Source organism: Myxocyprinus asiaticus, chromosome 25 (genome assembly GCF_019703515.2).
Source record: "Myxocyprinus asiaticus isolate MX2 ecotype Aquarium Trade chromosome 25, UBuf_Myxa_2, whole genome shotgun sequence".
NCBI lineage: Eukaryota > Metazoa > Chordata > Actinopteri > Cypriniformes > Catostomidae > Myxocyprinus > Myxocyprinus asiaticus.
This window is the reverse complement of record NC_059368.1, coordinates 18117831-18144040: the sequence shown is the minus strand read 5'-3', so window position 1 is coordinate 18144040 and position 26210 is coordinate 18117831. Positions and strand designations below refer to the sequence as shown.

Sequence of the window (26210 nt, the reverse complement as noted above, 5' to 3'; positions counted from 1 at the left end):
CGAAGATGTAAAATTGGCTGTAACTTTACACAGAAAAGTTTAGTAAGCGATTTTATCACACTAAAATCATGTTACTGTGATACGCATATTGTTTGTGTTGTGGCTAAACTTGAAACAGTGAGTATTTTAACATACAAAAATTGGCCTCCATTCACTTTCAGTGTAAGTGCCTCACTGTAACCCAGATTTTTGCTTTTTTAAAGAAAAGGATGGTCAGGTCAAAATGTATTTTTGTAGTAATCAGTATTATGCTACAAATGCTGTCGATTGAGCTTAACTTGTATTGAACCCAGAACATTCTTTCAAGTCCTGGGCCTGTGGCATAGATGAAGAGCTTATTACAAAGTGGGTCATACTTTCAGTAAACAACAGAACCAAGATTTATGATTTGTGCATTTTGAACATTCTGAGGCTTTGGTGAAAGCTTAACATTTGTTTCTGGTCAAGTACATGTGCTGTAATTTTTGTCATGTTGTACTTTAAATTCCTTCTACAGAAGCAAGATTGAGAAAGAAAAGCGGGAGCATGCCAAACAGCATGGGCTGATTAGGACAGAGATCAGTGGAGGAGAGATTGCGGAAGAGATGGAGAAAGAAAGACGCCTCTTTCAGCTCCAGATGTGTGAGGTGAGGAATATACCCATGTTAGTATGCTTTTAGCAAAGCTTATAGTCTGATAGAAAGCAATTGAAACTATACAATTAAAGTTTGTCAGTACAAAACAATTGGCTTGACAAAGCCTTGTCTCATTGTTTAAAGGTTATTTTGGTATGCCTTGTATTATTCAATGTAGTTTGAATATTTTAAGTTCTATACACTGTAAAAGTTTGGAATGAATAGATAGAAAGAAAGAGGGATGGATGGATGGATGGATAGATGGACAGACAGACCCTAACCCAAGTTTGTACAATAAAAGCATGTTGGCTTTGTCAAGCTTGATTCATGGTGTATTTTACATATTTTGTTTCACAGTATCTGATTAAAGTGAATGAAATAAAAGTCAAGAAGGGGGTTGACCTGCTCCACAACCTCATCAAATACTTTCATGCCCAGTGCAAGTATGTTTGTTCATAACATTTTCAAGTAACAATACTTGATTTCAAGTGAGTCTTTTGTAGTCTTTATTCCTATCTTCTCACAGTTTCTTTCAGGATGGGTTAAAAGTTGTGGACAATCTTAAACCTTTCATGGAAAAACTTGCTACGAACTTGACAGCAGTGAGTGTCTTATATTACTGTCTACATTTGTTTGCTATGAGATGTTCTCCCATAGTAGGTTTTATTAGTAGTGCTGGATTATGGACCAGACCAGTTGGGCCAGTGCTCCAGGGCCAGTCTGTCTGGGGCCTTCAAAGCCTCTGGCCATGTGCCTTAATACTGCCAAAGGAAGTTGAAAATCAGAAATTCCAAGGAGCCTCTCAGAATGAACGAATTAATAAATGAAAGAATGAATTTTATACTTTTATAGCACTTTTCTGACACTATACTCAAAGTGCTTTACATCGAGAACAGGGGACGCTCCTCAACCACTACCTTGATGATGCAACAGCAGCCATAGCGGCCAGTACACTCACCACACCCCAGCTTTTGGTGGAGAGGAGAATAGAGTGATGGAGCCAATTCATGGATGTATTTTTTTTTTTTTTGTGTGTATTTATATATTAATACAAACTAGATCATTTCCCCTCTCTGTCTGTTTGTGTGAATGGCAGAGCAAGCAAACACAGGATGCAGAGAGGAAACAGCTGCTGCAGCTCAGAGATATTCTGAAATCTGCCTTACAGTCAGAATCTAAGGAGGTGAGCTATGAAAATGCCAAGAGTGACAATTTTCTACTTTGCTGAGTACAAATCATCTAAACTGCTGTTTGCTTGCATTTATATTACAAAACAATGTCATACATAAGTAAAAGATTTGTCAACACTTAACTATAAAGTTGTATTCGATTAGTTAGAGCAATAGTTAATATGAAATAACAATGAACAATATTTCTGTACAGCATTTATTCATCTCGAATGCAGTATAAAGTATTGTCCATTGTTAGTCAATGTCAGCTAATACTTCATCAAATGTTAACAAATGCAACCTTACTGTAAAGTTTTACCAAAATTTTAATAATTGAAAACTGTGATCAAAACACTTTAAACACGTATGAATTATAATGAGAACATTACAAATGTATTTGATGTATACAATGATTGTGTCATCATTTCTATGGCAGCTCTTGATTTGCACTGAAAAAATGTAAACCTAAACAATGTGCTTCATATGGTAACATTTCAATTAACTAGTTTTATTCAAGTCAAAAATAGTAACATTACTGAATCAACCTGAATACATGTTACACCAACAAATCTAAGTTTAAAGGTTAGATCAAGTAGAAATGTCTCCTTTGCAGGTTACCATTTTTTACAGTGTGTTTTGTTTGTTTGTGTGGTGAAAGGAGTGTCAGTCAAAGCAGAATTCAGGCTACAGTCTCCACCAGCTCCAGGGCAATAAAGCTCATGGGACTGAGCGCTCTGGAATGCTCCTCAAACGCAGCGAGGGGTGAGTTTGCCTAGTGCTTAAATGATGTTCACATCTATGAAAAGTCCAATACATCTTTCATAACAACAAGGCATCTGCCCCAAGTATGCCTTTTTAATCATGATCATATGTTGTGATTAAATCATGAATTATGTACAGTTACATTAAAGTTTGTGGGATGAAAATTTCTCTTCACATGGTGATTTCAGGTTGAGGAAGGTTTGGCAGAAAAGGAAGTGCTCTGTGAAAAATGGATTATTGACTATTTCTCATGGAACGGTAAGGAAAAGGCCAAAACAGCCACACTGTTGCTATCATTACTTCTAGAATTTTTGTTTTAGTTTTTCAAGGTTGTCCCCACCATTTTTTGCCCACACTGAATGAGACCAGATTGACTGGTGGAGAGAAGAAAATGCTGTTGTGGTAGAAAGAGTAACCATCACTCTCACTTCAGCAACTGTCCTTGATTTAAAGCACCCTTACTCTGTGTCCTAACCATGCATGATGTGATAAAGTGACAATCACTAAAAGCTTTTCATGTTAAAGGGATAGTTCACCCCAAAAAAGAAAATTCTCTCATCATTTACTCACCCTCATGCCATCCCAGATGTATGACTTTCTTTCTTCTGCAGAACACAAATTATGATTTTTAGAAGAATATCTCAGCTCTGTAGGTCCATACAATGCAAGTGAATGGTGGCCAGAAATTTGACGCTCCAGAAATGACATAAAGGCAGCATAAAAGCACATAAAGGCAGCATAAAAGTAATCCATACAAATCCAGTGTTTAAATCCATGTCTTCAGAAGTGATATGATAAGTGAGGGTGAGAAACAGATCAATATTTAAGTCCTTTTTTTACAATAAATTTTCCTCCCTGCCCAGGAGGTGGTGATATGCACAAAGAATGCAAATTGCCAAAAACCAAAGGAGAAAGTGAAAGTGGACATTTATAGTAAAAAAAAAAAAAAAAAAATTAAATATTGATCTGTTTCTTACCCACACCTATTATATTGCTTCAGAAGACATGAATTGAACCACTGGAGTCAGATGGATTACTTGTATGCTGCCTTTATGCTTCAAAGTTCTGGCCACCATTCACTTGCATTGTATGGACAGTAAAAAAAGTCATGCACATCTGGGATGGCATGAGGGTGAGTACAGTAAATGATGAGAGACTTTTCATTTTTGGGTGAACTATCCCTTAAAGTATCGTTAAAAACCACAACAAGGGACGAGTCACATGATATTTTGTTGCTTTAACCATTTAGTGAATCCTTCAAGAAAATGTGATTCTCCTTCTCTCTTTTTGTTCTAGGCCAATGCACCTCCAGCAAACCTCAACCTCTTAACCTGCCAAGTGAAACGCAACCCTGATGAGAAAAAATGCTTTGATCTCATATCGTGTAATATACTTTACTCTCTCAATTTCAAAACCCAAGTCATAGTGCATATGGATGGTTGGTCATCATGATTTGCTCACTGTTCTTTTCCGTCTTCTAGATGACAGAACGTATCACTTCCAGGCAGAGGATGAGGCAGAGTGTCAAATGTGAGTGTGGGTTCTCTTATTTTAAGAACATTTTACATCGTTTGAGGATGTGTAATTTATGTCCATCACCTCTCCCTTTTCATCTATTCATGTCAGCTGGGTGTCTGTGCTCCAGAACTGTAAAGACGAGGCATTGAACAACGCCTTTAAGGATGATCAGAATGAGGGTGAGAACAACATCGCACGGGAGCTGACCAAGGCCATTGTGGGAGAGGTGAAGAAGATGAGCGGCAATGATGTGTGCTGTGACTGCGGAGCTTCCAGTAAGCAATTTGGAAGAGGTGTAGTCTCGTAGTTAAAGGTTACTGGTGATCAAAAGGCAAAGGCAAATTCGAATTCGAGTCCCAGAAGGGCTGATCCTTGAGCTATCACCATTGTGCCCTTGGGCAAGGCACTGTCACTGCAACTTGAAATGGCAAAGTCACAGTAGTGTGGTGATTCTAAAGATAAACTTTATATTCTTGTTCAGTTACAAACTCAGGGGAGTCATGATGTTTTTGATTAGCAACCACAGGTGACCCAGGTTCAAATCCCAGCCAAAATATAACTTTTTTGCTCTTTAAAAATAATTTTTTTTTTTATAACTTAAAAGCCACCATGCAGTTTTGTTGTATGGAAGAAAGCAGTTTTGACATTTGATATTAGTCAAGATTTTAGCGACATGAGGGGTGAGTAGGTGATGACAGAATTTTGGACTGTTAATATATAATATTAGACTGGCCAAATGTAGACGTGAATTTCTGTTTCTGAATTTTCGACATTTTTACCTACTATAATTGTGCAACTTAAATATCAAAGATAGGTTGCATCAGAATGCACTCACCTCAAAAATCTGATACTCATTGTGCAATGTGGCTAATTTTCAAATGAAGTTTACAGCCGCTGCTTCCTGTTTTTCATCTGGCCTTTCCACATCTCTTTGTACATTCTATGAGACTTAGTCATGCCAGTAGAACTTGTTTTACTGTCATTTATGTATAACGAAAGAGATACTCTGGGTGGAATTAAGATTACATGTCAGTGGCTTTTCATTTATTGCCACTGCAGACCCAACATGGCTCTCCATAAACCTGGGTGTGTTAATTTGCATTGAATGTTCTGGAATCCATCGGGAAATGGGTGTGCACTATTCCAGAATACAGTCTCTAACGCTGGATGTCTTGGGCACGTCAGAACTCCTGGTAAACTCGCATGTCAACTCTGTCTTTTTACAGTAAAAATTATAAACAGACAGGTTGTGACTGTATTTGATCTTTTGCAGATTGCCAACAGTGTGGGCAATGCGGGTTTCAATGAAATCATGGAGGCAAACCTGTCAGCAGAGATCCCAAAACCCAACCCTTCTAGTGACATGTGAGTGACAGATCTTTGTACAAATGTGCCTAATTGTACCTGAAATTAAACATGTCTTACTCATTAATACACCTTTGCAAAGTCACAAAAGGAATGTTTTTTTTTGGGGGGGGGGGGGGGATTTTTCCCCTTTTCTCCCTAATTTGGAATGCCCAATTCCCAATGTGCTTTTTAAGTCCTCGTGGTTGCGTAATGATTCGCCTCAATCCAGGTGGCGGAGGACAAATTCCAGTTGCCTCCGTATCTGAGACCATCAACTCACGCATCTTATCACGTGGCTTGTTGAGCGCATTGCCACGGAGACATAGCGCGTGTGGAGGCTTCACGCCATCCACTGCGGCATCCACGCTCAACTCACCACGCGCCCCACCGAGAACGAACCACATTATGGCGACCAGGAGGAGGTTACCCCATGTGACTCTACCCTCCCTAGCAACCAAACAAACAGAAAAAAGAAAAACGTGCGCATTAACCCCATGCACGACAGCGCCAACCGCCAATCCCTCTAAACTCAAAAAGTCAATTTACGCCTGCGAGAGTCCCCACGACAACTTTGCCATCAGATTGCTTAAGTCTGGTGCTTCTATACAGATTCTGTGAGACAGAATTACATAACAGATAATAATATATAAAACAAACTCCAGACAATAGGCAGAATAAACACAAAGAATGTGAAGATTCATTCAAAAAACTGTATCGAAGGTGTGTTCCTCCACAAAACAAAGCCATTCAGTTTCCTCGGGCAGTCAAACGAATGTTCATTGAGCCGGCTGTTCATGAGTGCAGCAGATGACATAATCCCCCCATTGTCCTACAAAAAATACTCCACAAAACAAACTCCAACTGCTAGGCGGAACCAGCACAAAAAGAAACAAAACAGGCGCCCAGTTTCCTCGGAGGGTCAAGTGTATATTCAGTGAGACAAGCTACTTGGGGGCAACGTGAGAAACACACTATGACTTCCTCAGTCCATCGATTTTATGAAAAACATAGCTTGTTGTGGGCATGTAAATATTTTTTTCAGCCATCCTTAGTATCTATTCTCAATTTGGCCGGAAACATCAGTGCAAAAGCGATCCTCCGTCTATGCAAGAGTTTCTTGAAGGAGTGTTACTACACAAAACATTATCCAGCCGCTAAGTGGAACCAACACAAAAAGAAACAAAATGGCGCCCAGCTTACTCAGACAGTCAAGTGTATGTACAGCAAGACAGCTCACTCGGGGGCCACATGAGAAAAAACAAATGGCTAACTCACCCCATTGACTCTATGAAAGACAATGTTTGCTGCAGGCATGTAAATACTTTGTGGCCATCCTTAGTATCTATTCTCAGTTTAGCTGGAAACATAAATGCAAAAGCGATCTTCAGTTGATGTAAGAGTTTCTTGCATTCCTTGAATCGATCACGTTTCTCTCTTGTCAAATTCGCCATGTCTGGGAACAAGAAAATGCTGTGATTTTTCCAAGAAATCTTTCCTTTGCTCCTCGCCTCGCGCAGCACAAGATCTTTATCGGATGATCTCAGGAATTTGGCCAGAATTGATCGGGGCCTGTTTCCCTCAGCGGATCTCCAAGCCGGGACTCTGTGAGCTTGCTCAATTTACAGCTTATGGCCTGTTATGTCGAGCAGATTCGGGAAGAGCTCATCCAGGAATTTCATCATATCTCAGCCTTCCTCATGCTCAGGAATTCCAACAATTCAGACGTTGTTTTGCCGGCTACGATTCTCCAAATCCTCCAGTTTTTCCAAAACGCATTGCAAGTCTATCTTGGTCGCTAGCAGATTAGCAGCTAATTCCCTCTCCGATGACTCCAGATAATTGATCCGTCACTCGACGTCCCCGATTCTTGTAACCAACTCAGAGAATTTCATTTCCATCGCCGTAATCGATCAATGTATTACAGCAAGATCCTCTAAGTAAGCAACAACTTTCGTCAGCATCACAGACATGTGGACCGCACCGTCCAAACCAAGTAGCTAGTCTGCAGGCCTGTCAGAGGTTTCAGCTTGAGCACGTAAGTGTCTTTTAATATCTCCAGAGCCTGAGGATTTTGAATTCTTTGCCATGTTAATTTCAAAGAACAGATATGTAGCAGGGTGTATCGAATCTCACCGGTTTATGACACAAAAATAACCAAAAATTAGCAAAGTGCGCAGAGCTCGCCATTTACACGTCTGCTCCCCGCATGGCGTCACGTGGAACTCCCTTTGAATATTTTTTTTATTTTTATTTTTTAATTTGATATATCTTTAAAAACTGTGCAAAACAAATGTCTCCCCCCCCTCCACCCCCCATTTCAGTGATTTTGTGTACATCTCATTTGCCATCATTAAATTCTATTATATCATATACTGTATGTTTCCATATATCAGGAGTAAAGTGCACAAGTAGATAGCACTGAAAAACACTGCAATGTTTTTGAAATAGGTCTATTTAATAGTACATTTCACAACTATCATTTTCTGTTTTCTCTCTCAATTGTCCTTTAGGCAGGTACGAAAAGATTTCATCACAGCCAAATACACAGAGAAACGCTTTGCACAGCGGAAGTATGCAGACAGTGCAGCCCGGCTACACACATTGTGTGACACGGTGAAGACCCGGGATATTTTCACCTTAATCCAGGTGTACGCTGAAGGTCTGGACCTGATGGAAACCATTCATCAGACAAATGAACATGTGAGTTGTAGTGCAGAGTAGCTGTGTCATCTCGCGCTTAAATGTGCACTCACATCTCACATTAAATGTGCACTTACACATTTACTGTATGTGAAATTGCAGTTCTATGTCTATGCGAATCTCAGAACTTCAATAAGTGTTTCCAAACATCTCCATTCATCTCCACTTGCATGGATACAGTAATCATTATGTTATACAGTAATCTTATATGTTATAAATAAACAGTGGTGCTGACTTAGTGTGCCAGACTTTTAGTCTATGTTTTGTTCACTTTGAATGATTTTCTGGAAATGTACTTCTGTGATTCTGCCTTCCACTGTCAGGAACCAGGTGAGACAGCACTACACCTTGCAGTACGAATGGTGGACCGGAACTCTCTTCATATTGTGGATTTCCTCGTACAAAACAGGTGCTCAATCAAAAATGTTTTGTTCTGTACCCATCAAAAATGCAGAATCTAATCAATCAATCATTTATTTATTTATTTATTTATTTATTTTTAAATTAAGTTCTTATGCATTTGTGAGTGTAGTGGGAATTTAGACAAACAAACTGCCAAAGGAAGCACAGCTCTGCACTACTGCTGCTTGACTGACAATAGTGAATGCATGAAGTTGCTACTGCGGGGAAAGGCATCAGTGACCATAAGTAAGAGTTAATATAATCTGATGCTTTAAAATCTCTAACATTCAGTCTATGTGAAATACTGCATTGTGTGTGAGTGACCCATGTTAAAATCCACATCAAAATATGCCTTAAAAAGACAAAATGTTGCTGTATACAGTTCTTATTTGCTTCATGTCCTGTTTCGTGCAGCAAATGATGCAGGAGAGACTCCTCTGGATCTGGCCCGGCGTCTCAGACACTCAAAATGTGAAGAGCTGGTGGGTATATTTGTCATCTCCAGCTGTGTTTAGTACCAACAGCAATCCTGAAGTGCTGATTTTACCTATGTTGTACTTTTTAACTTTACACTGACCTCATCTGTGATCGTGTGCAAGCAAATTCCCCTCCAATGCTTTTTCTATGTGATTGCAGCTGACCCAGTCACAGACAGGGAAGTTTAATGTCCATGTGCATGTGGAGTATGACTGGCGTCTGCATAACGATGACCTGGACGAGAGTGAGGATGAGATGGAGGACAAGGTTATCATGCTTTTTACATGTACACAAAGACACCTGGTATTAAAGGGATAGTTCGAAAATTCTGTCATCATTTGCTCACCCTCATGCTGTCCCAGATGTGTATGACTTTCTTTCTTCTGCTGAACACAAACAAAGATTTCTAGAAAAATATTTAATCTCTATTAGTCCATACAATGCAAGTGAATGGGTACCAAAATTCTGAAGCTCCAAAAGCACATAAAAGTATCATAAAAGTAATCCATATGACTCCAGTGGTTAAATCCATGTATTAGATGCAATTGATAGGTGTGAGTGAGAAACAGATCAATATTTAAGTCCTTTTTTACTATAAATCTCCACTTTCACTTTCACATTCTTCTTGTTTTTGGTGATTCACATTCTTCGTGCATATTTCCACCTACTGAGCAGGGAGGAAAATTTATTGTAAAAAGGACTTAAATATTGATCTGTCTCTCACCCACACCTGTGATATCACTTCTGAAGATATAGATTTAACCACTGGAGTCATATGGATTACTTTCATGCTGCCTTTTATGTGCTTTTTGGAGCTTCAAAATTTTGTTACCCATTCACTGGCATTATGAGGACCTACAGAGCTGAAGTATTCTTCTAAAAATCTCTGTTTGTGTTCAGCAGAAGAAAGAGATTCACACATCTGAGATGGTATGAGGGTGAGAAAATGCCTTTTGGGTGAACTATCCCTTTAAGATCTGTCTCAGGTGATATTTTTTGTGCTTCATCAACATGCAGTGGCATAGTGAATGATGTACAGCACTGTGCAAATGTCTTAGGCACACTAGATGTTTCACAAATACATTTGTCTTCATATGGTTACTTTAAATCTGCTCCAGTGTCAATAGGAAAAATATATTTTAGATTCCCAAACATTCCTATTCCATGTATTAGAATTATAGTTGCATATTTTGAAAAACACCAAACTTAGTGCAAATTCACCTGTTCATTCACTTCAACGTCTGTGTACATATAAGTTGTAATATTACATTGATGTTGTGCATGTAGCTAATGAATCTCATCTCATCTTTATCGCTGCCGAAATCAAAAACCCTTCATCAACAAATATATTTCCATCAGTAATTTCGTTGACAAGAAAAGGAATAGTTCAACCAAAAATGAACATTCTCTCATTATTCACTTACCCTGATGCCATTCCATATGTCTTTCTTCAGCAGAACACAAATTAAGATTTTTAGAAAAATGTTGAAGCTCTGTAGGTCCTTATAATGCAAGTAAACTGGTGGCATCAGGCTGCTGGCTATTCGACGGTCCAAAAGACATATTTAGGCAGCATAAAAGTAATCACACGACTCCAGTTGATCAATTAATGTCTTCTGAAGCAAATCGATAGGTTGGTGTAAGAAACAAATCGATAATTAAAATGTTTTTACCTTTAAATCGTTGCTTCCGGCCAGCGCTTGGATGCTGTTTGAAATGAACTAACTCTTGTGTGACTTTCGTTCCTCTGTTGTATACAAAGCGTGTGTTTCCGGCTATGGCATGAACACGCCATAGCGCTTACATCACTGATGCGTCAACTTCTGGCAGGAAGTGATTTTTTACAGTTAATAAAGTTTTAATTATTGATTTGTTTCTTACACCAACCTACCGATTTGCTTCAGAAGAAATTAATTGATCGACTGGAGTCGTGTGGATTACTTTTATGCTGCCTAAAGATGCCTTTTGGACCGTCAAATAGCCAGCAGTTTACTTGCATTATAAGGACCTACAGAGCTTCAACAATTTTTAAAAATATTAATTTATGGTCTGCTGAAGATAGATAGTCATACACATCTGGGATGGCATCAGGGTAAGTGAATAATGAGAAAATTTTCATTTTTGGGTGAACTATTCCTTTAACACTGCACCCCATCTGATTGTCCTATCAACCTGTGATCCCACCACCCAGGCTCATAATACTATGTGGAAACAGGGCCAAAATGTCAATAAGGGAATGTATTTTTTTATTTAGTTATACCCTTATTACTACACATACTGTACATTGAAGGAATGCAAATATAACAACACAAATAACCGCACTTAAAATTCCTCCTAAGCTCATTTTGACTGCAAATACCTTTCTAAGATTATCGGAACAGATACAGCCTGGCTCATTCTCATCTATCTGTGATTTTGTCTTTTAGCCCATCCCTAACAGGCGAGAGGAGCGTCCACTTAGCTGTATTGTTCCAGGCAGTGGCCCTATGATGCCCAACATGAGTGCACTGGCACGGGATGTGGTAAACGCTGTGAAAGACAAGCAGAGGACGTTCATTCCTAGCATGATTTGCAATGAGACTTACGGAACTATGCTTGACATTAGTCCTCTGTCGCTAGGTTTACATGGGGTGCCTGGTATGCCTCCACTGCCCCCTCGTACCTTAGGAAGAGGTGAGCACCATCCAGCCCTGCTGAGCTGTCTTTGATTGTCTTATAGTGAATTCTGAAAGATTTAATCGCTAAGTAGCTTGCCGACAAATGCACGATAGATTCCGCATGAAGTTTTTGCATACTCTTATGTGTGTTTGTGATGTCAGGGTGGAGTACTCCTATGGAAGTGGTCGGGAGGCAGAGGTCCTCTTCAGACCCTCACACTCCAGAGAGGAACAGCCCAGTGTATGGTGAGTCAGAATTCAGTAGAGCTTCACACAGCAAGTGAATTTGCAGCATTTCATGTGTGTTTTTTTTCTCAGTGAGACAGCTTTATAATATACTAAATTGCAGTAGTTTTATAGATAATAATGTTAATACATTACTACTAATAATGTTTGATGCTATTATCTACCAAGCTGTTAGCTGCTTTAGATGTATTTTGGTGAACAAAGGTGTGTTTGTTCTGCACTGTAAAAAGTTGTTCGTCAAATAACATAAATGATCTGCTTCATGTGGTCACATCTAAATTCATTGGTTTTATTAAAGTCCGAAAGGTTATTTAATCTATCTAAATCAACCTGACAAGTTAGGTAACACCAACAAAAGTAAATTTTATGAGTTAGATCAAGAGGTAACAATTGTAGGTTACCACTTTTTTCATCGTGTTTAATGAGGCTGCTTGCTGTTGGAAAATCCAGCTAAAACCACTTTTAAGGTGGCACTGTTGCTGGTTTTTGTAGCTAACTTGTTTCTAGTTGGACAAAGCTAGTCATTAGTTGGTCCAAGTTTGTGTAGGTGGTTGATCAGCTGGACTACAATCTACAAACTAAGTGGTCAAGCTGGTTATTGGAACTTGGTAGCTGGTTTGTTGCTTGACCATAATGGTCTACCACCTCCACCTGCTGATCATCCAACTAAATCCAGTTTAGACCTGCTACCATGATCCATAAACCAGCTACCACCTTAATCTGGTTTAAGATGGGTATTTTCTTCTTGTCATTGACATAACAAGTCTTGCCTCTCCTGTAGTGCTCCCCCCTGCTCCCCCGCCTCCTCCTCCGGTCAAGAGGCCACTGCCTCCAGATCCTAAGGCGACTCTACCCCAAGTGCATCTAGTCCCACCTGCACCATCTGCACCCCCAATTATACCACCTGCCCCAGCTAGACCACCGCCTTTAGTGCCACCTGCTCCCGTATTGCCCCCTTCATTTTCATTTAAACCCACACCTCCACCTCTTAAACCACAGCCAAAAGCCCCTGCACCCAAACCAACTAAATCCCCCTCTAGGTAAGATGTCCTCCCAGCTGCATTCCATATGACATTTATCTGAGGTTTTGTTTTTTAATAGACTTCTGTTGCTAAGCTCCAGTATTCCACATTGGCTACATAGCTGAACTATACTGTCTATTTCTCAGGGATCCTGTTGGTCCTTTTTGTAAAGATATAAATGTAAATAAAGCACCACTCAGCATGCCTCGACCAAGTGACAAAACAGGTGAATCCTACATACATTATACAGATATGACCACTAAAGCCTGAAAAAATACATAATATATAGTGTTGTAATGAATCTAAATGGTGACGTCCATTAAAACTGCTTGTTCCAGACTCTGGGCCATCAGTCGCCTCCGCCCCGGCTTTGGCTCCTGCTCCCAAACCCAGAATGGCCCCTACTGTAAGTGACCATCATAAATGAATAGTTCATCCAAAAATGAAAATTCTCTCATCATTTACTCACCCTTATGCCATCCCAGATGTGTAGGACTTTCTTTCTTCTGCTGAACACAATCGAACATTTTATATCTCAGCTATGTTGGGCCATACAATGCAAGTCAACAGGGTCCAAAACTTTAAAGCTAAAAAAGCATATAAAGGAAGCATAAAAGTAATCCATAAGACTCTAGTGGTTAAATCCATATCTTCCAAACCGATTGAATAGGTGTGGGTGAGAAACAGATCAATATTTAAGACCTTTTTTTTACTATAGATCTCCACTTTCAAATAGCTCTCTTCTCTCATAAGAGTTCTTCTTTTTTTTTTATTTATTCCCCTTTTTTTCTCCCAATTTGGAATGCCCAATTCCCAATGTGCATTCTAAGTCCTCGTGGTCGTGTAGTGATTCGTCTCAGTCCGGGTGGCAGAGGACGAATCCCAGCTGCCTCCGTGTCTGAGACCGTCAACCTGCGCATCTTATCACATGGCTTGTTGAGCACGTTGCCACGGAGACATAGTGCGTGTGGAGGCTTCACGCCATCCACCGCGGCATCCACGCTCAACTAACCACGCACCCCACCGAGAACGAACCACATTATAGCGACCACGAGGAGGTTACCCCATGTGACTCTACCCTCCCTAGCAACCAGGCCAATTTGGTTGCTTAGGAGACCTGGATGGAGTCACTCAGCACGCCCTGGGTTTCGAACTAGCGAACAAGTGAACTCCAGGGGTGGTTACCACTGAGCTACCCAGGCCCCCTAAGAGTTCTTCTTTTGTTTTTGCTGATTCACATTCTTCGTGCATATTGCAACCTACTGGGCAGGGCAAAGAACTTAAAGGGAAAAAGGACATATATTGATCAGTTTCTCACCCCACACCGCAATGTGTGTTCAAAGTGTCGATGATCAATGTGTCCTGCAATTCACATTAGTTCTCGTAGCTAGCTGCATTCTCTATCAATGCACAAGCCAAGTGATCCACCGTTAAGAGTTGTACTCTTTTGCCATGGGTTGATGTCATAAACCGAGACCAGCGGAAAATAGTGAAAGGGTGAATGACCCCAGGCAATATACACTGCTTACACTGTATACTGCTTACTATTTAAAATTGTAAGTGAAACTGTAGTCATTATTCAGTGATAATGAATAATGACTGTTTGACGTTTCAAACAGTAGTATGCTACATTGTTGGCTCATGAATTCATGTTGCATATGTGTAATATGTGTAATATATTTGCATATAGTGGTGTCTAGTTACCATCTTGGAAATAATAACACTTATTTTCCATGTTTATTATATTTTTTATTGTATTTTTTTGTTAACACTTAAACGAGTTAACTTTGTATTAAAGTTTTTGAGGAGTTGAAAATGGCTATAATTATTTGCGGTTCATTCATCAGACTGGAAATGGCAGGTAGAGCGCATAGCATGATTGTGAGATACAGTATTGTGTGCAGTTGCATACTGCATGTTTTGGCAAGTGTAGTATGCCATCTGGGTATTCCACGCATACAGAAAATGTCCATACTGTGCACAATATACATACTATATACTGCAGAGACAGTAAGTGTTGTATGTTAGTGTGCTATTCCGAACATAGCCAGCATTTGTCTTGTATGTGTTTCAGAAACAGAAACCTAAGAGGGTAAAGGCTCTCTATAAATGTCAAGCTGATAACCCAGATGAACTGTCCTTCTCTGAAGGAGAGGTGATAATAGTGGATGGGGAGGAGGACAAAGACTGGTGGGTGAGTACACAGTCCTTTTCATATATGCACATTTCAACCCACTGAATGAATCATGTGTGATCTAGACAGAAGACTTTGATGACTCTGCCATGTGTCCTGCAGGTGGGCCACATTGACGGGGAGCCAAACAGGAAGGGAGTCTTCCCCGTCTCGTTTGTTCACTTCATCACTGACTGATCAGCCACGGGCTTATTAAACTTTTTGTTGGACAAAAACAGAGAGCATGCCACACATTATTTAAGAATGGATTCATCATCAGACATCTTCATAGTTGAATGGACATTTTCAGTTGTACATGTTTACTAATGGTAGCATATGGGACATTCTCAAAATTTTTAACACCAACATAAGATAAATGACCTCAGGACTGCTATGCAATAACAGTATCTTGATCAATATTCTGTTTAAAGAGATAGTTCACTTAAAAAAGTAAATTCTATTGTCAATTACTCACCCTCATGTCATTTCAGACCTTTACGACTTTCTTCTGTGGAAAACAAAAGGAGATTTTGGGCTGGATTTTAAGGACTGACAGCTTGGAAATAGATGCAATGAAAGTGAATGATAAGGCTGTCCACAACATTCTGCCTTATGCTGTGTTCCACAAAAGAAAGTCAAAAGGGGTTGGGAACAAAATGAGTCAGTGATTAGAGATTTTTAATTTTTGGGTAAACTATTCCTATAAATGACAGGATAGAAAAGGGTTAAGTTCGGTTCTTTTTGTCAATCATCCTGATTTAAAGTGCAATTACCTCTAACTTTAATGCAAAAATCATATGTGAACTATGATAAGTGCTATGTATTATACGGGAACTGTTTTTGTTAAAGCTTAATATGGTTGAAATTTTGCTGCTGTTTTCTTAGAGCCTTTGTCTAGATCAGATATTGGTTGCTGAGCAACTCTTACGTTTAGCATAGTTAAGTGACATGATAAACCATGCAGCTCGCATCTAAGTATTTTCTCAATGTTCTGTTACCGGACAAGCTATTAAACCTTTTACACTATACTTTGAAAAGGTGTGGATTTATTTTTAGCATGGGATAAATATGTAAAAAAAATAATAATAATAATTATGACAAAATAGGTCAAAGTAGTAGCAGCTCTGAGACAATTCACAGTAACATCATACATTTTAATCATTTAACAAGTTACATTATTAAAATTCTGTTACAATTTACTCACCCTCATGTTGTTCCAAACCTGTATGACTTTCTTATGATGAACACAAAAGGAGATGCTTTAATGATTATCGCAGACAGTCCTGTCAGTACAACTGCAGAGAATAGTGCCTCATACAAGGACTTGCATTGTTTTTAGCAGTAAATGTCACTGTTAATGAGCTTCTCATAGCGCTCATGAATGCACAATGGACATCAAGATTTTTCCTAAAAAAATGATTTACATTTCAGGTTCTCACCAAAACAAACAGTATGCCATTCGAAGACATGGAATATGATGCAGGAATCGCATAGACTACTTTTATGATACTTTTGAGTAACTTTTTAAAATTGATGCACAAAGGTTAAAAAAGGACCCAAAGGTCCTTAGAGGACAAAAATGCCCGCATCAAAAAACTGCCACAATAATATGCTGTTAATATAATTTTCCATTTTCAATTAGTAGATTTTTTTAACCAACATCAGTCCTGATCGTAACTACCAAATATTCATTTCAGGATTTTAACCCATAAAAAGCCAGTTTGTTTAAATAATGCCACTGTTGGTTTTTTACACACACACAAATTTCTCAATACACACATACAAAACACACTCTGACATCCATATCAACACACCCACGCAATTTTAGCTGCAACATTTATTCAATTGGCCTGCAGTGCTCTATAATACAGCAAACAGAAAATAGGAAAAAAGCATGTATTAGCTCCATAGGCTAAACATTAGAAAAATGTCACCATCTGATGGAAAATATAAAAAATTAACATTTTGAAGCCAGGGCTCCGGAATGAAAGCATAATATCATAGAATTCATGATTTTATGCTTTAATGGCACTGGGATCAAATAATGCAGTTTTAATGGGTTTCAATGAGGACATTTTTGTCCTGAAGGTCCTGAGTGTAACTATTTTGTGTACACAGTGTATTATAGATGTATTATAGGAACTGAGGTTGAAATATCAAAATTCGCCCAAAAATACACACCTCTGTCAAAATTTACGACGTTGGCATTAACACAACAAAAATGAAAATATAATTGTATATAATCTGATTCCACATTTTCTGTTTTAAGTTGTTGTATGGAATAAATAAAAATTGTAAAAGAAAAAAAAGAAAAAAAACCTTCCTCTTTTGTGTTCTGCAAAAAATCCTGTCATACAGGTTTGGAACTATATTAGGGTGAGTAAATTGAAAATTTTTGGGTGAACTATTCCTTTAATAACCCATTCCCTTCTTAAATAAGGACATCTTTCCATACTGAAACATAAGGTTCAAAAAGTGCCAGTATTTCATCCATCTCTGACCATCACAGTCATGATTTTATTCACTTACAACATTACAGTATAATCCAAGAAAGAATTTACCATTTTCAAAATCAACCTACAAATTTAGATGGGTTAACATAATCCTTATATAAAAATACTCTCAACTGTTCAAAAAACTCATGTATTTACAAACCAAAATTCTTCACAATAGATGTCTTAAAGGAATAATCCAGGTTCAACACAAGTTAAGATCAATCAACAGCATTTGTGGCATAATGTTGATTACCGAATAGTACAAAAATTATATTTCAACTCGTCCCTCCTTTAAAAAAAAAAAAAAAAGCAAAAATTGAGGTTACAGTGAGTCACTTACAATGGAATTGAATGGGACCAATTTTTTGGATGGTTTAAAGGTAGAAATGTGATGCTTATAATTTTATAAAAGCACTTACATTAATTCTTCTGTTAAAACTTGTGTATTATTTGAGCTGTAAAGTTATTTAAATCATAATTTTTAACGGTCGTTTTAGGGTTTATGGTGTAACATCATCATGGTAATGAAGTTGCAAAACTGGCTATAACTTTATACAGAAAAGGTTAGTAAGTGATTTTATCACACTAAAGTCATATTAACAAACATATTGTTTATGTATTGTTGCTATTCTTTTGAAATGGTGAGTATTTTAACTTTTTTGGATTGTCCCCATTCACATCCATTGTAAGTGCCTCATTGTAACTGATATTTGCATTTTTTTAAGAAAAGGAGGGACAAGTGGAAATCAGTTTTTAAGTGGTCATCAACATTATTCCACAAATACTGTCAACTGAGCTCAACTTATATTGAACCCGGAATATTCCTTTCAACTTAAAAAGCCTAGGAGAGTGAATGTGTGTGCACGATGGTCTCTCCAACAAGGCCAACAAAGTCTGTTCTTGAAGAAACAAAGGCTCCACTTGTAGAGTTTCTATGGTCCTTATGCACTCTGTACAGCTGCTACAGTGCTTGAAACATCTGTTAAAAAAAAAAAATCAAAGGTTAATACAGAGAGTAAAAAAAAAAAAAAGATTTGTACTATAGTAAAATGGTTTTATGTACCAACTGTCAATCAGAAATCACAATGCTTTTCTCCAAAGCGGATTACGGCAAAACAACAAACATCCATAAATATTAAACAATGGTGTACAGTTGCATATATTGCCTGATATAATGATGCTAGTGGAAATGAGTGGACAAGCATTTATCTTTTACAGATATCCCATAAAATGTAATAAAACTTTCTTTAATCTTTAACGTCTAAGTGAACTAACCTGATATAAGTGGTTGTGTGTGTATCCGGCTCTCTTCTAGTGTTAGAAAGCAGCCAGGTTTGGCAAGTTTTGATTCTGCGTTTGCTGAATCCACAGCATCACTTGGCCCCTCTGTCTCACAAGTATGTATATGGATGGGGCCCCTGCAACCCTTCAAGTGGATCTGGATAGAGTCCTAGTGCAGGACATACAGTAGGTGCACACACACACACACATTAGCTCATACTGTATAACACATATTACGCCCAGTTTTCTAGACACCTCAAAAATCAGATCAGTGTCCTTTAATAACAATCCTTTAAGCTCAAAGCTTAGTTTCTAAAATGACTTACAGCCTTCCACCATGTCTCTCAAGCTTACCTCAGTAGGAGTGGGCACCTCTAGCTTGGTCTCGTCTGGGGCCCTTATGGCTATAACAGTCTGATCCATGAAGACTCCAATCTGACAGATGTCCTCGTATGTGACATAAGCTGAGGTACAACCACAGTTAAGGCAAAGATAACGTCTAAAAGAACACAGTCTGGAGGAATTCCTGAACTACTACTTCCATATCACTGCTCAGAGATCATGTTTGTTGTCTCAGATTAACAAACACAATGTCTGCAGTAATATAAATCATTTAATTTAAACACATTTTGAAATTCTAAGCCCCAGAGTATGATATTCGTTGATATAACACTACCTGTATAAAGAAAAATGTTTGAAATATGAGAGGATATTCAGCATTGTCTTTGAGGTCAGTCAGGGAAAAGAGCTGATGGGCGCAGTCTTTGATGAGACAGTCAAGGGCCTCCTCGGTAGACTTTAGATGAAGAAGGTCAGCTTTTGTCTTGGTAGTCCACTGGCTTCCGAAGCTGCTGACTGGTGATGAACAACTTGGAAATGAAAACATATTTCAGAATTGCACAATATTGAGACAATCAAACCATTAATATGGAGTGATCATAAAGCACAGCATTCTGGGACAAAGCATCGTTGAAACTGATCAAATCTCAATATGTCCTGTAAGGTTTTCATGATCCTAAATTGTGATCTTAGATGTGCACCATGCAACCGAGCCAACAGTCATCATTTTGACCTAAACTTACACCCATTGGATCTTGTTTTTGGATGTCTTTCTGATGAGATGGATGCCATTTAGCACGTTGGTGATGTCATACACCCGCCTCTTTCGTGAACCCAGTTTTTGTGAAGCCTCATTGAGGTCAAGGATTCCATTCGGTGCTGTGAGAAGTAACTGCATGAAGCGTTTGGTCAGCTGCCCAAGAGCGACGTCAGAGCGATTCTGGACTGGAAACGAAAAGGGAGACAGAAGGGTGCCATGTCAACTTTGTATGTAACTGATTCAAACTTTCAGTGCATCATCAGAAAGTTATCAGAAACTCATACCTTGTTTGGTGGATGCACCTTTTGTTTGCTTGACCTTGTTGATGTTATTTCTAGTTAAGGCAAAAAAGAGAAAAGTTGATATAATCATTTTTGGGAAAAAATTAGGGATGCACCGATATAAACATTTTTGGCCAATTCGATACCGATTTTAACAACAACAAACTACAGGCCGAAATTTTGACACGATCAGTTTTGCTTAGGAATTATGCTTTAAAAAAGTACACAAAAGATACAAAAGCTATTTTATTGTTCTAACAATAAATAATTTCCTTTCAACCTCCATTCTAACAATCTTCCATTGAATCTGTTGAACAAAAATTTTAAGAGAGCCATACTGAAACAAATACAATATAAAAAAGATATAACAAATATCAAACTTCTATTTTTGCACCTTTGTTTTTGCAGTTGTAAAACTCACATTTTATGTTACGATAGAACATTACAAATATATTATGCATTTTCAGTGTACTTTTATTTTCATTTACTTTGGTAGGTTTTTTTTAATATTACACCAAAAATAGTATTATACTTTTATACAATGCAATAAATACATTTTGAATAAACTGTCGGTTTTTCACATCAGCGTTTTCATGTTTATGACTGATATGCTGATGGTTTTAAAATAATGGTTCACCCAAAAATGAAAATTCTCTCATCATTTGCTCACCCTCATGCCATCCCAGATGTGTATGACTTTCTTTCTTCTGCAGAACACAGACAAAGATTTTTGGAAGAATATCTCAGCTCTGTTGGTCCATACAATTCAAGTGAATGGTGACTAGTGCCTAACCGATATATCGGGCGCCAATATTATCAACCGATATTAGCCTTTCACCAAAATATTGGTATCGGCGTATATTTTACCAATATGAAAACTTGTTTTCAGAACATATAATGCAGAAAACAATGCTTTTGAATTGGTGTCATAGCGTAGTTTGTCCAGCAGAGCGTGCTCCGACTCCATTGTTTACAGAGCTGAGCTGATGGTGGCTCTACAGACAGGGCGGAGTTGAGCTGTGTGTCGGTAAGTTAACTAATTTATGAAATACATACTGGAAACTTAATAAACAATGACCCCATCATTTTTCCTTTTCAATATAACTAATATAACATTAACCTTGTCCCTGACAACCATGTCACTCATGTCTGTTTGCTGTTAGCCAGCTATAGTTTGTCAGTGCGGTCAGTAAAGTAGCAGACTGAAAGATAAACATCAGAGCATCTTTTTGCAGCTTAGCAGACAACAGTGCGGAGGTGGATTGTGTCTGATGAGTGTTGATATCACACTATGTTGTTACCTAGTTGGTATGACACAGTGCTGGAAAGTAAAATAAACAACGTCCGTCTTTTACTCTCCGTGACAACGAGCTTATAGCTAACTAGCTAATCACGTAGCTACTTTCATTGCTTGAAGCTGAGTGGAAGCTAATGAGTAAACATGTATTCACCACACTGTTTTGTTCAAGATTCACAGTTTGGTACCCCCTTCAACCGAACAATTCCAGTCATGTCATTTAATAAAATGTAATATTTAGAAGTCTGGTTTTCCACCATTGAAAGTTTCCCCAGAACTTGTATAGCAGAATACGGAGTAACACCACTGCTGCTGTTTATCTCTTGTCTTGGCAGGTGTAAATGCATCTTGTTTTATAACCTGCCCCTAATTGACTGGCAATATTAATATAGTAAGCATTTGACTGATACTAAACGGTACTGATGTTTATTTAGCTATTTATTTTATTTATTCTTTATTTTAATGGTCAGCATTTGAATGATACTAAGCAGTACTAATGTTTATTTAGCTATTTATTTTATTTTTATTTATTCTTTATTTTCTCAGTGTTCATTTCTAGAATTTGTTGACAATGTATAATAATAATGTCAAATATTCTTTGATAAAAATATTTGTTTAAGAAAGCAGCCTTCTGAGTACCTTTGCATAGTCATATCGGTGCAAAATCGGTGAAAAATCCACATAGAAAATGTGTTTTCATTCCAGCTCAAAAATTTAATATATCGGCCACCATATTGGTAATCGGTGAATTTTCCCTCTCTAAAATCGGTGTCGGTCTCAAAAATCCCATATCGGTCGGGCTCTAATGGTGACCAAAACTTTGAAGCTTTAAAGCACACAATGGCAGAATTAAAGTAATGCATTGGACTCAGTTGTTAATTCCATGTATTCAGAAGCAATATTATAGGTATTACACCTATCATATTGCTTCTGGAGATTTGGATTTAACCACTGGAGTCTTATGGATTACTTTTATGCTGCGCTTTAATGCTTTTAGTACCTTCAAAGTTCTGGTCACCATTCACTTGCATTGTATGGACCAACAGAGCTGAAATATTCTTCTAAAAATCTTGATCTGTGTTCTACAGAAGAAATAAAAAAAATAAAAATCTGGGATGGCATGAGGGTGAGTACTTGAGAGAATTTTGGGGTGAATTAACCCTTTAATTTGGTCAATAATTGTCTGATAAATATCTGTGGTAAATCCTCTGTGTGGTGGTTACTGACTCTAGTGTCCTCACAACTTACCTTCTGGTAAACCATTCTCCCTGGGGTTCACCTTTCAGGCTATTGGAACCATCCTCGGCAAGACTGTGGTCTTCTTCATCCTCTTCCTCATCATCCTCAAACTCTTCATCATCAAAATCATCTTCTGCAGCAACTCCACTCTTTAAAGACAAAAAATGAGGTTACTGACACAGAATACTGCACAATGCTCCTCCCTCAAATCACTGCATGACTTTCTGATCTAGTATAGACATAATTTCTGATGGGTCATTGAATGTCAGAGCAAATCCTTTCAACCTCCTCAGCTGGGTCCGAGAGCTCGTCGAGCTCATCACCCGAACTCCAGCGGCCTAACGGCGCCTCTAAAAGCGGCATAATGGGGATCGCCTCCGGGCTGATGCCGCTCGGCGTGATGTGGTGGGTCAGAAAATGATCCTCGCAAATCTGATGCTGCTCTGTGATTTCACGGTCAGACTCCCGTAACGCGGCCAGCCACACTTTGACTCGGGCCTTGTCTTTGGGGAAAGTGAAAAACCTCTTACGCGGACGGTTCAGCGGCTCTCCCGGTCGGAGATCACTGTGGTTTATGCATCCCTGCACCACACACTTAACCATCGTCGCAACACGATATCAGGTTATACAGCTACATTTACACACACATCACCGCAGTAAGCGCGAAAAATATCACATGATTTATTATTCTGCTTCGGGTTCTCTCATTTTGGCACTTAGTGGCACCTAGTGGACTGGAAGTGTAAACATGACATTTTTGCTTTATTTCAGCCATTTTAACGACAAACGAATGAATGTCACTTGGTTTTGGGCAGATAAAAATGCTGCTTTTAGTAGTACTGATACCAGATTTGTATGCTACAAGACATACTACCTTTAAACCATGATGTAGTACGTCCATATCTGCTTGCAGGTATATTATTTTCTTCATGTACTGCCAAACAGCACGTCTTTAAATGTATCGTTATGCATTTGACACGGTGTTTATAAGCTTTTTATGTGTATATGTTAGCATTCAAAAGTATACAAGTATGTGCAAGTACTTCATATGTATACAAGTGCTTCACTCATGTGTAGTGAAATCTCACTAGCTTGTTTTATGAGTGTAAGCATGCAGAATCCATTAGGATTATCAGAGTTTTTAAACTCAAAACAATATTTTAGCCTATTTTTAAAGTTTAATTTTTTCATAAAAAATTTCCAAATGAATTGAGTAATCTGTAACAACATTAAATGCATACAACTTATATTTGTGCTATGAAATTGAAATGAGTTATTTTTGACCCTGTTAACATGCACCCTTAAACAAACTCAAAGACTGAAAAGGTAATTTGTGTGTGTTACACTCTCTGTATTGTAAATAGGTTACATATTACACATTTCTCCTGTTATGAATTCATTTTGTATGTATTGTATGTTAAATACTGTATTGCACTGTCTATGCTAATGGATGTATTCTGTTGTACCCCCTTTTATATATCTCCTGGTATGTGTGCCTTTTTTGTTTGTTGCTTGTATCCATCTTATGTACTCTATTGTTGCAATAAAAAAAAATAAAAAACAATAAAGAGATTTAAATGAGTAAATCTTAGAATTCAGCTAAATATATATATATATATATATTTTAGTGTATGGGTTAATACAGAGACTATTTAGCCTGAGATGGAGAACTTGTAATAAAATGAATGGGGTCCAGGGTGTGCTGAGTGACTCCAGCCAGGTCTCCTAAGCAACCAAATTGGCCCACAATTTGGTAACCTCCTCATGGCCACGATTAGTGGTTCTCGCTCTCGCTGTGGTAAGTTGTGCGTAGATCGTGGAGAGTAGCATGAACCTCCACATGCTGGGAGTCTCCACAGTGTCATGCACAACAAGCCACGTGATAAGATGCGCGGATTGACTGTCTCAGAAGCGGAAGCAACCGAGACTTGTCCTCCGCCACCCGGATTGAGGTGAGTAACCGCGCCACCACGAGGACCTACTTAGTAGTGGGACACATGGGACACATTTTTTAAAACATAAAAAATAAATAAATAAAATGAATGGGAGAAATGTAGAAAAGGAAGTCCCGCCTTACAGGTAAAAGAGCAACATTTGATTCTTGGCTGTGGAGGGGATGTTGCTCTCAAGCAGACCGACATACAAAACATCATACAGCGCACTTATGATAGTGGTAAAGATGTTGGTTACTGTGGCTGTGCTACAATTAAACACTGTTGCAAGGTCTACGTGGCTGCAATTAAGTTTAAGCTTCATTAAGGTCAGGAGCAATTGATCGACTAGTGGCATAATTTGGATAGCCCAAGCAGAATAATATTGTAGCTTGAATTTAGAAAGAAGCGCTTCCGAAAACAGGACGGTGGCAGCATCAGGCAGTTTGGTGAAATACTGGACTCTGTCAGGACTGGAGGAAGTTTGACTGAATAAAAACATTTGCTTCCGTTTCTTCAATTGTTTTTTCAATTTCTCATTCCCTTCTCTCAGCATGTCATTCTCTACCTCAAGCACCACAAGACTTTTTGAAGTACTTGGGGTCTGTGCAGTTGCAATGTCAGCATCGTGTAGTTGATCTGTTCCTTCATCCTCACCACTGATTGGGACTGTTTGTTTCTTCCGTTTAGGGGTATGGCTGAGGTGGTCGGGGAATTGGAAAGTCTTCCCCTCGTTCCATGCGAATCGTGATGGCCCAGCAGCTTTGCCATTGGGGAAATGCCAACTGCACACCCTAGAGTTGCAGTTTGGGGTGAAGTTTTCACGCCTGTAAAAAAAAGAGAAATGTATCATCATTAGTTAAGTTCTTTATTAGTCATGTGCGCAACAATTACAGAGAAGCAGTCACTGGCAATGAAAATCTTAAGTCTCAGGCTCCCTCCAACAATGCTCAAACGATACGTATAGGAAAGAGAAACACGCAAGTTAAAGTAAAAATACAAATCTAAGACATAAAATAGTGCAGAACTTAAAATATAGTAATAAAATAGAATATAACACAGTAGTAAGAATATGTGGTAGCAGGTGTACAGTAATGATAAACTGTAATGTAAACAAGTTGTGCACTAATGTATATGCATAATGAGAACTGGTAAGGACAGGATGTAAACAGGTAACAGGATGTATACAGTAGTATCAGCTGTGCTCTTGCTTGGTTAAAACAAAAACTATAAAACCCATATAGCCTATATCAGGGGTATCTGTAAAGGGCCAGTTTGGCTAATGTTTGCACCCACTGTCGACAAACTTTGATTTTCTTCATTCGTTTAAGAATTGTAACTTACCTTATCAACTGCAGCCATTTCCTCTTCTCTTTCTCATCGCAAGGAAAGCGGTAGAATGACAATTGAACAGTTTTTTTGAACTCAGATCTATTCAAACAACAAGGGACACAGCACTGTGGCATGTTGAAAAGACGAGAGCATCAGTCAATGGCAGTA

General features: G+C 38.4%; 2 protein-coding genes across 4 annotated transcripts in view; one reads left to right on the top strand and one right to left on the bottom strand.

The window, feature by feature from the left end:
• LOC127416486 (arf-GAP with SH3 domain, ANK repeat and PH domain-containing protein 2-like) overlaps positions 1 to 18096 on the top strand; it is a 26720-nt gene extending 8624 nt beyond the window's left edge. The window contains exons 6-28 of one of the 2 annotated variants that reach the window (XM_051655886.1): positions 497 to 626; positions 972 to 1057; positions 1141 to 1216; positions 1711 to 1797; positions 2442 to 2545; positions 2734 to 2803; positions 3842 to 3929; positions 4027 to 4075; positions 4172 to 4338; positions 5123 to 5256; positions 5337 to 5428; positions 7921 to 8110; positions 8434 to 8519; positions 8643 to 8758; positions 8927 to 8994; positions 9149 to 9256; positions 11416 to 11662; positions 11809 to 11892; positions 12674 to 12932; positions 13061 to 13140; positions 13253 to 13320; positions 14989 to 15108; positions 15211 to 18096. In XM_051655886.1, the coding sequence (XP_051511846.1) occupies positions 497 to 626; positions 972 to 1057; positions 1141 to 1216; positions 1711 to 1797; positions 2442 to 2545; positions 2734 to 2803; positions 3842 to 3929; positions 4027 to 4075; positions 4172 to 4338; positions 5123 to 5256; positions 5337 to 5428; positions 7921 to 8110; positions 8434 to 8519; positions 8643 to 8758; positions 8927 to 8994; positions 9149 to 9256; positions 11416 to 11662; positions 11809 to 11892; positions 12674 to 12932; positions 13061 to 13140; positions 13253 to 13320; positions 14989 to 15108; positions 15211 to 15285 (2584 nt within the window). In that variant the 3' untranslated portion in view covers positions 15286 to 18096. Of the gene's footprint in view, positions 1 to 496; positions 627 to 971; positions 1058 to 1140; positions 1217 to 1710; positions 1798 to 2441; positions 2546 to 2733; positions 2804 to 3841; positions 3930 to 4026; positions 4076 to 4171; positions 4339 to 5122; positions 5257 to 5336; positions 5429 to 7920; positions 8111 to 8433; positions 8520 to 8642; positions 8759 to 8926; positions 8995 to 9148; positions 9257 to 11415; positions 11663 to 11808; positions 11893 to 12673; positions 12933 to 13060; positions 13141 to 13252; positions 13321 to 14988; positions 15109 to 15210 lie in introns of those variants that run through there. The other variant, XR_007893115.1, reaches the window with a different exon arrangement.
• Positions 16663 to 26210, bottom strand: e2f6 (E2F transcription factor 6). Of its 2 annotated transcripts, XM_051655892.1 has the most exons (9): positions 26055 to 26210; positions 25279 to 25537; positions 22789 to 22928; positions 20247 to 20296; positions 19946 to 20147; positions 19577 to 19732; positions 19218 to 19332; positions 18858 to 19032; positions 16907 to 18561 (listed from the first exon to the last, which is right to left on the bottom strand). In XM_051655892.1, exons 1-9 carry the CDS (start codon positions 26174 to 26176, stop codon positions 18524 to 18526), a joined length of 1257 nt encoding a protein of 418 aa, XP_051511852.1. In that variant the 5' UTR covers positions 26177 to 26210; the 3' UTR covers positions 16907 to 18523. The 2 variants fall into 2 exon arrangements, with proteins under 2 accessions (XP_051511853.1, XP_051511852.1); XM_051655893.1 differs by lacking the exons at positions 25279 to 25537; positions 26055 to 26210 and adding an exon at positions 23065 to 25242 and having other exon boundaries at positions 16663 to 18561.